General features: G+C 37.6%; 1 protein-coding gene across 3 annotated transcripts in view; it reads right to left on the bottom strand.

Moving 5' to 3' along the window:
- LOC110451585 (synaptotagmin-7-like) overlaps positions 1-15,259 on the bottom strand; it is a 276,219-nt gene that overhangs the window by 28,385 nt on the left and 232,575 nt on the right. For all 3 annotated transcript variants that reach the window (XM_021499694.1, XM_021499695.1, XM_021499696.1), the window contains 2 exons: positions 2,635-2,804; positions 657-771 (listed from right to left, as the gene is read on the bottom strand). In XM_021499694.1, the coding sequence (XP_021355369.1) occupies positions 657-771; positions 2,635-2,804 (285 nt within the window). The remainder of the gene's footprint in view (positions 1-656; positions 772-2,634; positions 2,805-15,259) is intronic.

The raw sequence follows: 15,259 nt of genomic DNA, 5'->3' as shown, positions 1-15,259 counted from the left end.
TCAATAAAAGGTATCTAATTATGTCTTTCACCAGGAGATATGCACCAGCGGTTACTAAACATCGAATTACTTATTAATTGATATGTTTTTGTAAGCAAGTAAATGTTTTATGTAAAATATTGCTAAAATGAATTGATGTATGCCGATATGCGCACACGTGTGTGTCATGTGTGATCAGATAATTCAAAGAAAACAAGCAACAAAATACACATTTTACGTAGTTTCTTCTTGGTTTTAAATATCCTTTTACATCAATGAAAAAAAAATCATCGAAATATATTTAAAAAAAAAATATTCAGAGATCGATTTTCGGAGCATGAACATCGTATTTTTTCCAGATTTTTTGGGTGCGCAAAATATTTGAGTAGAAGTTTTTTTCCCGATTTTCAGCTCAAAAAGTACCTGCGCAAATTACACAGGTGCGCAAATTACACAGGTGCGCAAATTACATGGGTTTTTACGGTATTCCTACTATCCACACTTGAAGATGGTGACTTTCAGTGATTTAAAAATTACGTTGCTAAAAATCCTCCAGTTCATTCTTTCAGATGGCTTCAATAAATTTTCCATTGCAGTTCATCAGATGACGACAAATATGTTTCCAATAATTCCATAATTCAACCTATTCAAAATAGCGACCGGAGATGTAAACCTACCTGATGCACCGGTAATGTCTTTGGCTTTGAGGTCCTTAGCTTTCATTACTATCACAGTGAGGCGTCCAACAGCAGGCTGGTAACACAGGGATAACAGGATTTCCCCAAGTTTTCCCTGTAAAACACAGTTTAAAAATCTTATAAACAAGTTCTAAAAAAATTTAAGCAATTTGTCAAGAATATACTCAAAGCAATTTTCAGTGAGAATCAGTTTTTACTAGAAGAGGTCCGTAAGACATGGCAAATGCCACCTTCAAGTCCCGTGCTTGACCTATAAATATCAACAGTGACCTTGTCATTGTAGTATGGACTCTGACATACCTGGTTTTTGTATAAATTTTGATGAAAATCTGTTAAGAAATGAAACCTTTACTATAATGACAATACATTGTGATGGATATAGGGTAATACTATATGCCAACCCTTCCCCCACAATCTCAAATTATTTCAAAATTTTGAAATTTAAACTACTAAATTTCTTTTTCTCCCATGCATGTTTCAAGTATCATTACTCCCTGGTGAGCTCATGTTTTATTTTTGATTTCATTGCGTGAGACACATTATGACATTAAACAATCTAATATTTCATTTTAGACACTTTTTCCCCCAATAAATAATTTAGATGACTATATATTGTCATCGTGCAAACAAACATGACACCAAAAGGAAGTTTGTCGAGCTGTGGAACTGTGACATTTATGCGAAAATGAAATAGAAATATTAGTAGTCAGCATTAACAGTTATTGTATAACTGAAGGATTGTTTAAGTACATCATCACATCAACACATTTAAAATATGAAAATAGCAACAAGATTGCTGGTTTGGTTTATGCATTTACTTCAAGGATCGTGAATATGATGTCAATGTGTAAACTTTGTACAAATTGATTTTGAGTTATGTCGAAGCATTCATACTCAGCATTATATAATAGGGAATAAACATGTTAAAATTTATACAGGAAATGTGATGCACTTTGGATATTTGAAACAAACAGGAAAGGCTAAAAAATGAACGTGACAACTCTGCTATACATGGGTGTCAAACAGAAACAGTGTAAACAAATGTCAGATCAATGTATGCTTGGCAGAGAAATTCAAGCAGTTCAGATATTTCAGAAAATAATCAATACAGACATTTCTTGCTTTATAATAGCTATTGTGGCTGAAGTATAATTCACTACTTTACTTAATTTATTTCTTGCTTTTTTAATATTATCTTATGCAGTATTTTTTGGCAGTTAAAAAACAAGTTTCCAGCCATGCAATTATCAAAATCCTCTCTTGACTTGTCTTGAAATTACCCTACATTACTTCCCTTCATATTGAACTACCCTAACTTTGTCATGTCCCTATCTTTACTTCCCTTGACACCCCCAAAGCTTGCCTCTGGTATCCTTCATATGACTTATCGCCCTTGCTATGCCTCTGACTAATGTCTGTTGTCATGCCACTGACTAACCTTCCTAACCATGTCCCTGACTTATCTCCCTTACCTTGTCCTTGACTTATCTCCCTTGTTATGTCCCTAACTTATATCCATTGTCATGCCCCTGACTTACCTTCCTTACCTTGTCCCTGAAATATCTCCCTTGTCATGCCCGTGACTTATCTCCCTTGTCGTGCCCCTGACTTATCTCCATTGTCATGCCACTGACTTTACTTCAATACCTTGTCCCTGACTTATCTCCCCTGTTATTCCCATAACTTATCTCCATTGTCATGCCCTTGACTTATCTCCCTTACCTTGTCCCTGAAATATCTCCCTTGTCATGCCCATGACTTATCTCCCTTGTCATGCCCCTGACTTATCTCCATTGTAATGCCCCTGACTTACCTCCCTTACCTTGTCCCTGAAATATCTCCCTTGTCATGCCCGTGACTTATCTCCATTGTCATGCCCCTAACTTACCTTCCTTACCTTGGCCTGTCTTACCTCCCTTAGCCCTGACTTAGTTTTTCTGCTGCCCCCTTGACTTACCCTGCTGTCTTTACAAGGCTGTAGAAACCTCCACATCATGGGTGACTGAGAGAGGTCGACTTCATTCAGAGGGAGGTAGGTCTCTCCAATAGGGTCGTCCCGACTAAAGCGATCGTAATCTATCACTTGTAGGTATAATGTCTTTTCTAGTAGTTTGTTGTGTGGCCACCCTAAGAAAAGAACAATATCAAAAAGATAATTCAAAATAATCTCATTTACCACAGCAAAATGGTAAAATATTTCCCATTTCATTTTTGTCCTTTGATACTTGAACATTCAATACAGGTTATCTTTTTTCAAAAACGCAAAGTTTGAAAAAGTTAGTATATTCAGTAAAGACGTAGTTGATATCGAAACACAACGAGGACTCAGCTAGCCAAAATCGTTATGGTTTGTAGAAATTGAATATTTTTGGAGGTAAAAAAAAATGAAGAATACAGAGTTTCCTAGATTTGTATGGGCTGTATGGTGACAAATCTGCTATGAAGACAATTGTGCAGACTGCATGTGAAAATGACTTTATTTTGCAATTTTGATACTTCACGAATGATAACTGTATATAAAAGTAATCAAGTCCAAGAATCCTTTAAATTAGACACTAATAGTGAAAAAGATGACATTTCTCCTAAAGCTGGGTGTCTTAATTCAGCTGACAGTTTACTGAGGACTAGGCCATCAAGTTTATAAAATGATCGTAAATTAGATTTTTAAGAATATCAGATGCAACAGGAACAAAGTATGGAACAATTTCCTGTTGAGCAGACTGCACTGATGTAATGACAATAGAGCAGGCAGCCATTAAAGTCTATCACTGTCAAAGACTAATTTTTCAAAAGCTTCCTGATTTGTTGAACGATTTGAGTACTTGGATTGACATTCAATGATAAAGTGCTCACGTATGAAACGTCAGCAGGCTATATAAGCACTCAAATGTATGTGGTTCCAGAAGATATGAAAAAAAATCATTTACGGAGAGGAAGAGAGAGCCTACATATACTCAATTTAACTGAAATCTGTACGAACAAAGTCCGGATTATATGTCTTGTTAAAGGTTTCAAGAAACATGCGAGGAAACAAAATTGATATTGTCGTAAAACTATGCATAATTATACTTTCATGATTGTTTCTAACTACCCAGGCTTCAGAAATTTCCAATATAATGCTTCAATCATCGGATAATTGGAAGGAACTTAAGATTCAAAGATAGCAGTAATTGTCGTTTTGGTAATTAAAAAAGGGCTTTAAACTAAGGTGACATCACTGAAAAAGCCACACAATAACGATTCCTGTATTTATTGAGAATTTATTTGACTAAAAATGGATTGTTGAGGTTTATTTTACAAGGCAAATTTCCTTTAGGTATTGAATTGTCAATGCCTTGTTAGTGTAATGGCATACATTAAACTTTGTTCAAATTTAAACTCTTTTATCTTGATTTTGATTGGTTTGCTGATGTTCTTCAACTCCTACACAACATTCTACAAGTTAAACTCACATATTACACTACATGTATTTAAGAGTCTACCCACACATGCATGATATCAACTCTGAAAGAATAACTTTCTCCACCAAACTGAGATCTAAACAGCAAACAAATTTCCCAGGGATTAAAGTTGATAACACTTTTTATATGTAACATGACCCAGTAATAGCAAAGTGATGATATAATGAAAGGCAAAAATGACAGGATTTTTCTAAAATAAATTCTGTTTTGTATCAATACCTGTTATTTTACAGAGCTAGGTAAATCATTTATTAAAAGAGCTAACCAGACTGGTTCCAGTCATATCTGACTTTCATAAAGCTCATTTGAGCTTGTTTCATAAAAACACATGACATGGGAATAGGTTTGCAATCATCTATTTCTATAACAAGAGGCCTATGGAGTCTGTATTGCTAATTTGTGTATTGGTCTCTGAACTAATGGAGCAGTGCAAAATGTCTCTCGTGTATCAGAGACCATCTTGGATGTTGAATTGATCCTTGAATTAAAAACAAAAATCAGGAACTTAAAAAAAGAGTAAGTGAATAATTATTCTTTTAAGTCAAGGGAATCCTGCGTTTGTAGGGACAAACTCAGATTAGCCACTCGTGAAAAGATGTTGTTTTCAAATAAAAGTAGATGGGTGGCATATGTGGTGCCAATTAACACAAGGTTAGTCGACTCACCAGCCAGGTGAGCTAAAATGGCATTTACCTGAAAAGTTTTTGTGACCTTTAGCTATGTAAATACACCAAAATTGCATCCTTTTCAAAGTCTTTTGATCTTCAACAAAATGAGAGTATAAATTAAGATCTGTGACGATGCCTATTTGACCTTCAGCTAGGCAAGCCAAAAATAGATCCTTCCGTAAGAAAACATCATTTTTTTTGTTCAGTCAAAGGAACTTAAAAATGTATCCTTCATTGAGTAGAGCCATTTTTGCACCATCAGCCAGGTCAGCTAAAAATTGCAAGTTTATGTGTTTTCCTATAAATATTGTAATTAATTACACATAGTTTGTCCCAAGGATTGTCTGTAGAACTACCCCCTAAGTTGAGTCCCCTTTTAGCTGCACAGATCCATTCTGATGGCCAGGTCCCAGATTGCTCCAAGCTGTAAGCGCTCTGGACTGTAATTACTGGAATTTCAGCATTGCAATTATGAGAGAATTGACAAAAATGTTTTTTAAGACATCAGGTGATTCAGTTTCTTGTAAAAAACAGTCTTTTTAGCAACATATTAATTTGTGACAAAAACAGCCAACCACAAATGGTATTCATGTTGAAAACGAAAGCTAATCACAAGGCACTTTACAGCACTACAGTAACAGAGCCCTGCATGACAGGCAATTAAACTCCTAAAACCAGCTTTGTTAAGCCTTATTTAAAGATGCACACCAAGGTTGACATTTGTCAATCCTAAAGGGGAACAACTTTAGTGCCACGAGAGGACAATGACCTCATGATCAGGATTAAACTTTCAGTTATAATGTCGTCCTGGGTAACATGGAGAGGCAGTGGTACTGATCTGAGGTATAAAAGCAGCTTGACTGGGTAACATGGTGAGGCAGCTAGTGGTACTGATCTGAGGTATAAAAGCAGCTTGATTGTGTAACGGGTTGTAACAGTGTAGGGGTCACTATAACCCCTACTGGCCATTAAACACATTCTGACAGCATCCTTCTGTTGCTTAAACATTGAGAATTTAAGGTCATTAGATTTGGAAAATTGTTACACATTTCTAAATGCTTGGTTGACGAAATCACTTCCTTTTTCAGCATAGCCATTTAATCAGTTTTAACCATTTGGTGTATATTTGTGACTAGACCAACATGAAAAAGACAATTTCAAAACAAATTAAATGAAATCTATTGAGGCCTATAATAGATCAGAATATTTCTATAAAGTCTTGCATTTCATTTATCAGTATGTTTATTCAGATTTTTGTTCATGACTTCTACAAGACTGCTTGTTTTAATTTTATTTTTCATTAGTCAAAACTCTGATATTCAAGGGGGGGAAAGCAGGCTACATTTTAAAACCTAAAACAGATTACAAAATTACATATAAGAAAGATGTATTTAATATAAAACTAATAAAACACTGTCTTTTTTAAAAACAGGTATTTTGTTTACAGTGACTACTTTAAATGTTCAAAAAAGTAATATTCATGGATAAAACATTTTGTTTAGACAGAATCCATAAATGCATGTCGTAAATACCGTAACAACCATTATCCTTATTTCTCTAATAACAGCTTTTAATTATTACACCCTTGTCTATCGAGTTCATCAACCAAAATGGACTCATCCATATTAATGCATGGTAGAGTCTATTAAAGTTACAAAGGGGTGGAAGGGTTGAATGCTCATAGGCATACAGAAAGTAATAGGAAATCTGGAAAAGACTCCTGTATTGTGTAACAGAACAGACAATAACTCATGGAAATACAGACACAGGACAATGGCGATATGTAATTATGGCGGTCAGAACCTTTACGTCTGGAGTGCACAGACACTGAACAATGACAATCATGTAATCACAGCGGTCAAACCTTTCAATCCTGAGTGCATGCCTTGGTCATTCTGTGACTATATAAACAACACTGGAGCCAGCACTCAAGGACTACAGCCACTGGTGGAACCCTTGAGACCAGCTCAGTGGCAGGTCAAGGGTCTGTTATGGATTCTTTAGCGGCAAGGACTGATGAATGCTAGAAAAAGCAGGTCTCGAATGACAAGCACAGAGTTTAGAGTGACCCTATAGTGACCCTATAGCCACAGTCACATCTTCTGATCATGCTTGTGTTGACTGTAGGGGGGGGATGACCGTAGTTGACTGTTGTAGACCGCAGGTGACCTTAGATAAACGTATTAAACGTAGTTATAAACGTAGTTTGACCTTCACTAAACTAATGATTTGGCCGTGGTTAGCCCCAAATTTTTCAACATGTTTAAAATATCTCTACGGTGAGTTTGGATGCCAAAACCCTACTGTGACCGTAGTTTAAACATAGTTGACACTAGTTGACCATAATTGACCCTACTTGACCGTAGTTTAACGTAGTCGCTCGTAGTAAGACATAGTGTGACCCTTGTTAACCCTAGCCATTTTGCTTGTAGTTCAAGGTAGTTGGACGTATTTACACTTAGTTCACTTTCTTTATATCTCCTCTTTTGCCAATTTTGAACCTACTTCAACCAAGTTGACCGTAGTGACACTATGGTCAACTATGTGTGTGACCGTATGATGCGACTGCAGCTTAAAGAGTGGACATAGAGTAACAATTTGTTGGATGACAGACAAGCTCATGGTTTGGATTGCGACACTGTCATTGCTGAAATGACCAACATGTCGTAATTTGTTTATGTCAGAACCCGTCGGGGAAGCCACATCACACAATTCATCATTAATATTCTCTATATAATTAACATATTACGACGTAAGAGAGGGTATAATGTTCTCCATTTACTTAGGTTGGCCTCCCCATGACAACAAGTTAAGTCTGACATTTTGATTGGTCAGCAATTTGTCTTCACTTACCACACTGGTAATATGAGCTACTGACCACGTAATTATAAAAGTATCTGGACCAGCTCTTTTGACCAACTAAAATAAACGGGACCAATTGTCTGGAACGATCAGACAAGAATTTTCCAGCGAGTTACATCAACATAAAAACAGACAGACAATTTTGATTCCCTCAGCAAAAAAAGCATTTTTTTAACGACCTTCACCTTCGACCTTTCACCAAATTGACCCCGGAAACAGGTTCAGGATGCATAATTGAACAATAATGAAGGGATTACTTTGGAAATGTCAGCCCCCCCATGGTTACAGTAGTAGTATTTAAGAATTCATTATATGTATCCTATTAACTAGAGAAAAGCCAGTAGTCAGCCATATTGGTATTCTACACAAGTAATGAGGTTCGCTATTTCAAGGTCTAACAACATTATATATCCCGATTGGAAATTTTCCTCATTAGTGTAGCAGTCCTAGAAAAGAATCAAACGACATGTACTATAGATATCAATATATCCGTCATGATAACTCGACAAATGAGATTGTCATTTACAAACCATGACTAACGAGGAAATTCTAAAGTCCTTATCCTTCATCATGTACAAGTGATTAAGGAAATGTAGACTAACAAGAAAGATGTTTGGAAAACATGCAGTTGCTATATACCATGCCTGTCAGAAATTCCCGTCCACTGAAATCCTATATGTCATGTTTTTGACGGCATGAAAAGAATTCAGCTGCATCATTGAGATCAACACTCAGTCTGTTGTCCTCCATCCTACCTATATACCTATAAGTCCTGACTAAAATTGACTTATGGACTTAAATAAATAGATAAACTTTATTTAGTTTACAACAATTATGACTCAAGTTATTTCAACTTATGTTAATTACTCTTGTTGGCCCAGATGTTTGCACTTGGTTGGTATTAATGTGGGAGCTAACCGAAGCACCCGGAGAAAACCCATGTGGTCGTGCAGGTGACCCCATACCTTTTCATGTTCGATCAAGAAATCAAACCCTGCCCACCTTGGTGAAATTCGAGTGCGCTTATCCACTGCACCAACTGACCACCCGAACCAATGGACTTCAACAGTTAGGTACACATAGAAATCAAATACTAAACAGTGAAGCATCTTAAGTGTGCAAAATGGTCAAACTTCTTCCAATTGGTGCAAATGCACAGAGTGCCAAGAGGCACAACTGTCCACTGCAGTTAAACACTAGAGAGTTCTTGGCTGTTCGTGTGATGTTAAACCCTATAAATCAAACCAAACTTGGCCAGGATTGTCCTTAGATGACCTTGGCTTTCCATGTGATGTTAAACCCTATAAATCAAACCAAGCTTGGCCAGGATTGTCCTTAGATGACCTTGGCTGTTCATGTGATGTTAAACGCTATAAACCAAACCAAACTTGGCCAGAATTGTCCTTAGATGACCTTGGCTGTTCATGTGATGTTAAACCCTATCAACCAAAATAGTTTCCAGGGAGTAGTTACATTGTTAGGCTGTGGTACAGGGATCCTTAAGTTACATTGTTTGGCTGTGGTATGTGGATCCTTAAGTTACATTGTTTGGCAGTGGTACAGGGATCCTTTAGTTACATTGTTTGGCTGTGGTATGTGGATCTTTAAGTTACATTGTTTGGCAGTGGTACAGGGATCCTTAAGTAACATTGTTTAGCTGTGGTACGGGGATCCTTAAGTTTCATTGTTTAGCTGTGGTACGGGGATCCTTAAGTTTCATTGTTTAGCTGTGGTACGGGGATCCTTAAGTAACATTGTTTAGCTGTGGTACGGGGATCCTTAAGCCAAACCAAACTTGGCCAGGATTGTCCTTAGATGTCCTTGGCTGTTCATGTGATGTTAAACGCTATAAACCAAACCAAACTTGGCAAGAATTGTCCTTAGATGACCTTGGCTGTTCATGTGATGTTAAACCCTATCAACCAAAATAGTTTCCAGGGAGTAGTTACATTGTTAGGCTGTGGTACAGGGATCCTTAAGTTACATTGTTTGGCTGTGGTATGTGGATCTTTAAGTTACATTGTTTGGCAGTGGTACAGGGATCCTTAAGTTACATTGTTTAGCAGTGGTACAGGGATCCTTAAGTTGCATTGTTTGGCTGTGGTATGTGGATCCTTAAGTTACATTGTTTGGCAGTGGTACAGGGATCCTTAAGTAACATTGTTTAGCTGTGGTACGGGGATCCTTAAGTTTCATTGTTTAGCTGTGGTACGGGGATCCTTAAGCCAAACCAAACTTGGCCAGGATTGTCCTTAGATGACCTTGGCTTTCCATTTGATGTTAAACCCTATAAACCAAACAAAACTTGGCCAGGATTGTCCTTAGATGACCTTGGCTTTCCATTTGATGTTAAACCCTATAAACCAAACAAAACTTGGCCAGGATTGTCCTTAGATGACCTTGGCTGTTCATGTGATGTTAAACCCTATCACCCAAACCAAACTTGGCCAGGATTGTCCTTAGATGACCTTGGCTTTCCATTTGATGTTAAACCCTATAAACCAAACAAAACTTGGCCAGGATTGTCCTTAGATGACCTTGGCTGTTCATGTGATGTTAAACCCTATCACCCAAACCAAACTTGGCCAGGATTGTCCTTAGATGACCTTGGCTTTTCATGTGATGTTAAACCCTATAAATCAAACCAAACTTGGCCAGGATTGTCCTTAGATGACCTTGGCTTTTCATGTGATGTTAAACCCTATAAATCAAACCAAACTTGGCCAGGATTGTCCTTAGATGACCTTGACTGTTCATGTGATGTTAAACCCTATCAACCAAAATAGTTTCCAGGGAGTAGTTACATTGTTAGGCTGTGGTACAGGGATCCTTAAGTTACATTGTTTAGCAGTGGTACGGGGATCCTTAAGTTACATTGTTTGGCAGTGGTACAGGGATCCTTAAGTTACATTGTTTGGCTGTGGTATGTGGATCCTTAAGTTACATTGTTTGGCAGTGGTACAGGGATCCTTCAGTTACATTGTTTAGCTGTGGTACGGGGATCCTTAAGTTACATTGTTTGGCTGTGGTATGGGGATCCTTAAGTTACATTGTTTAGCTGTGGTACGGGGATCCTTAAGTTACATTGTGTAGCTGTGGTACGGGGATCCTTAAGTTACATTGGTTAGCAGTGGTACGGGGATCCTTAAGTTACATTGTTTAGCCGTGGTACGGGGATCCTTAAGTTACATTGTTTGGCTATGGTACGGGGATCCTTAAGTTACATTGTTTGGCTATGGTACGGGGATCCTTAAGTTACATTGTTTGGCTATGGTACGGGGATCCTTAAGTTACATTGTTTGGCTGTGGTATGTGGATCCTTAAGTTACATTGTTTGGCAGTGGTACAGGGATCCTTAAGTAACATTGTCTAGCTGTGGTACGGGGATCCTTAAGTTACATTGTGTAGCTGTGGTACGGGGATCCTTAAGTTACATTGGTTAGCAGTGGTACGGGGATCCTTAAGTTACATTGTTTAGCCGTGGTACGGGGATCCTTAAGTTACATTGTTTGGCAGTGGTCGGAGATCCTTAAGATACATTGTTTAGCTGTGGTACGGGGATCCTTCAGTTACATTGTTTAGCTGTTGTACGGGGATCCTTAAGTTACATTGTTTGGCAGTGGTCGGAGGTCCTTAAGTTACATTGTTTAGCTGTGGTACGGGGAGCCTTAAGTTACATTGTTTAGCTGTGGTACGGGGATCCTTAAATTACATTGTTTGGCAGTGGTACGGGGATCCTTATGTTACATTGTTTAGCTGTGGTACGGGGATCCTTAAGTAACATTGTTTAGCTGTGGTACGGGGATCCTTAAGTTACATTGTTTAGCCGTGGTACGGGGATCCTTAAGTTACATTGTTTGGCAGTGGTCGGAGGTCCTTAAGTTACATTGTTTAGCTGTGGTACGGGGATCCATTAGTTACATTGTTTGGCTGTGGTACAGGGATCCTTAAGTTACATTGTTTGGCAGTGGTACAGGGATCCTTAAGTTACATTGTTTGGCAGTGGTACGGGGATCCTTCAGTTACATTGTTTGGCTGTGGTACGGGGATCCTTAAGTTACATTGTTTAGCCGTGGTACGGGGATCCTTAAGTTACATTGTTTGGCTATGGTACGGGGATCCTTAAGTTACATTGTTTGGCTATGGTACGGGGATCCTTAAGTTACATTGTTTGGCTATGGTACGGGGATCCTTAAGTTACATTGTTTGGCTATGGTACGGGGATCCTTAAGTTACATTGTTTGGCTATGGTACGCGGATCCTTAAGTTACATTGTTTGGCAGTGGTACGGGGATCCTTAAGTTATATTGTTTGGCAGTGGTCGGAGATCCTTAAGTTACATTGTTTAGCTGTGGTACGTGGATCCTTAAGTTACATTGTTTGGCAGTGGTACGGGGATCCTTATGTTACATTGTTTAGCTGTGGTACGGGGATCCTTCAGTTACATTGTTTAGCTGTTGTACGGGGATCCTTAAGTTACATTGTTTGGCAGTGGTCGGAGATCCTTAAGATACATTGTTTAGCTGTGGTACGGGGATCCTTCAGTTACATTGTTTAGCTGTGGTACGGGGATCCTTCAGTTACATTGTTTAGCTGTGCTACGGGGATCCTTAAGTTACATTGTTTAGCTGTGGTACGGGGATCCATTAGTTACATTGTTTGGCTGTGGTACAGGGATCCTTCAGTTACATGGTTCGGCTGTGGTATGGGGATCCTTAAGTTACATTGTTTAGCTGTGGTACGTGGATCCTTAAGTTACATTGTTTAGCTGTGGTACGGGGATCCTTAAGTTAACTCCATATATATATTTATGTCAATGTAATCATCTACAAGGAACATTAAATGTTGACATATATACAAAAGTTGTCCACAATCAGGCTCTGATTTATTCATGCTATTAAAGTCTATATTTAATAACTAGTTTCCTAAATTGACCACAAGATGGCCGATATGACAGCTATCGTAACAATAAATAATAAAAGATAATATCCTGTGTTCTTCCCTGTAAATTAAAAGATGTTTTCGATTTCCTTACAGAAGTAATTACCATATGACATCAAAGCTTGCACAACAATTTTCTCAACAAAATGTTGCTAAACATGGTGGAAAAGGAAGGAGGATTTTGAATAAGATTCTCGAAAAAAATGATTTCAAGGTTAAGTATTCCAATACATTAAACACTATTATTACATGATAATTGTCACTATTGAGAAACATTTTTTAAGACCTGCCATACATTTTACAGAATTGTAGTTGTTCAAAACTTGAATGTTTGAAAATAGAAACAATAAAATTGAAAAATAGAAAACTGCAGGAGTCAAGCTCAGAACCTTTACATTACAAAGCCTACACTTTATCAATGTTGCTATTCAGGAATTATGGAAGAAAAACATCAAAATAAGTGTTCAATTTATGGACCACAAAGAAAATGAAAAACTTCACAGGGGAACTTACTCTACGCCAGAAAAACTCCTTTTGGTTGTTTTATTTTCTACATAGAAAGTCGATAAACTCTAACTCAACTTATAACAGATGCAATGCTAGCCTTTACCTTAAAAATAAAGTTTTTTTCAAAATACTGATATCAATATTAACTAGAAATTTGTTTTTGTGAACAAAAACATATGTCTCCCCTTATTAGCCAATATGCATATTTGGAAGAATAGAAAGGTCACATCAAGATTAAGGTGTGTAATCTCTAAACCAATAAACTTTTAAATTATTTTGGTTCATGTTGTATTGTCTTAACAATTTTGGTTATGTTTCGGCAGCTACGGTACTAAAGAAACAAACTTAGGTATAAAAAATTAACAAAGGGTCATATCTCTTTATATAGTGGGGCACGAGATCCGATTTTAGAATGTGACACTCCTACTTCTTAAGATACATAACTATAGCAAGTTTGGTCAACGTAGGTGAAATAACATGGAAGTTATGCTGTGGACAAACTTCGGTATTAAAAATAAACAAAGGGCCATAACTCTGTATATAGTGGGCACACAACCCGATTTCAATTAGAGAGATTCTGACTTCCCAAGATATATAAATATGGTAAGTTTGGTCAACCTTGGTGAAATAACATGGAAGTTATGCTCCGGACAAACTTTGGTGTTAAAAATAAACAAAGGGCCATAACTCTGTATACAGTGGAGCAAGAGACTTAATTCCAGTGCACTGCACAACATCCGTGGGTGATGCAGGCATATTTTAAGTTTGATCAAGATATCTTTAACGGTTTAAAATTTACAGACCAGACAAGAATTTACTGAAAATGTTGCACTTATTCGACCTTTGACTTTGAGGTGAAGGTCACAGTGACCAAATTCGAATGCACTGCATACTTTCTATGGGTGATGCAGGCACACTTCAAGTTTCATCAAGATATCTTCAACGGTTTAAAATTTATGGCCTGGACAAGTAGCGATTAGAAGAACCAGAAGAAGAACCAGAAGAAGAACCAGTACTAATACAATATGTCTCCCTTCATTCGTATGGGAGATATAACAAGAGGTAAACAACCCGTCATTTCTTTAAATAGATACAACAGCAAATATCACTGATATTGTTTATCTATTGTGTAAAAATCCAATATAGTGTGATTCTTAATTTTCCAGATAAAAGGTTGGTTTCATGTTTTAATCTTATTTCATGATTAACACCTGTGACCCAAAGCTTATAATAACAGATTTGTTTAGGAAGTATCATTAGCTGTTTATTGAATTGAAGTACAAAACTGTGACAATGGTGACAGAAAACCCTTTATTCTAACATTATCATTCTCACAAGTAAGGCAGCTACAGGCATTGATGGTCTCCATCAAAGAGATTTATGTCCAGTTATAGGATATCAAACTTTGATGTGCAACATGTGAGGATAGAAACATTACAATCAGCAACATTTTTACCTTGATGACATGAAAGTGGTTACCTTAGTGATACTGTACTAGGTTGTTACCTTGGTGATACTGTACCAGGTTGTTACCTTGGTGATACTGTACCAGGCTGTTACCTTGGTGACACTGCACTAGGTTGTTACCTTGGTGATACCGTACCAGGTTGTTACCTTGGTGATGCTGTACCAGGTTGTTACCTTGGTGAGGGGGTACAAGGTTGTTACCTTGGTGATACTGTATCAGGTTGTTACCTTGGTGACACTATACCAGGTTGTTACCTTGGTGATATTGTACTAGGTTGTTACCTTGGTGATACAGTACCAGGTTGTTACCTTGGTGACTCTGTACCAGGTTGTTACCTTGGTGGTACTGTACCAGGTTGTTACCTTGCTGACACTATACCAGGTTGTTACCTTGGTGATATTGTACTAGGTTGTTACCTTGGTGACACAATATCAGATTGTTACCATGGTGACACTGTACTAGGTTGTTACCTTGGTGACACTATACTAGGTTGTTACCTTGGTGACACTGTACCAGGTTGTTACCTTGGTGATACTGTACTAGGTTGTTACCTTGGTAACACTGTACCAGGTTGTTATCTTGGTGATACTGTACCAGGTTGTTACCTTGGTGATACTGTACTAGGTTGTTACCTTGGTGACACTGTACCAGGTTGTTACCTTGGTGATACTGTAC

This window comes from Mizuhopecten yessoensis, unplaced genomic scaffold (genome assembly GCF_002113885.1).
Source record: "Mizuhopecten yessoensis strain PY_sf001 unplaced genomic scaffold, ASM211388v2 scaffold6135_1, whole genome shotgun sequence".
Lineage (NCBI taxonomy): Eukaryota > Metazoa > Mollusca > Bivalvia > Pectinida > Pectinidae > Mizuhopecten > Mizuhopecten yessoensis.
The sequence above is the reverse complement of the archived record's forward strand: the minus strand, read 5'-3'. Positions and strand labels throughout refer to the sequence as shown.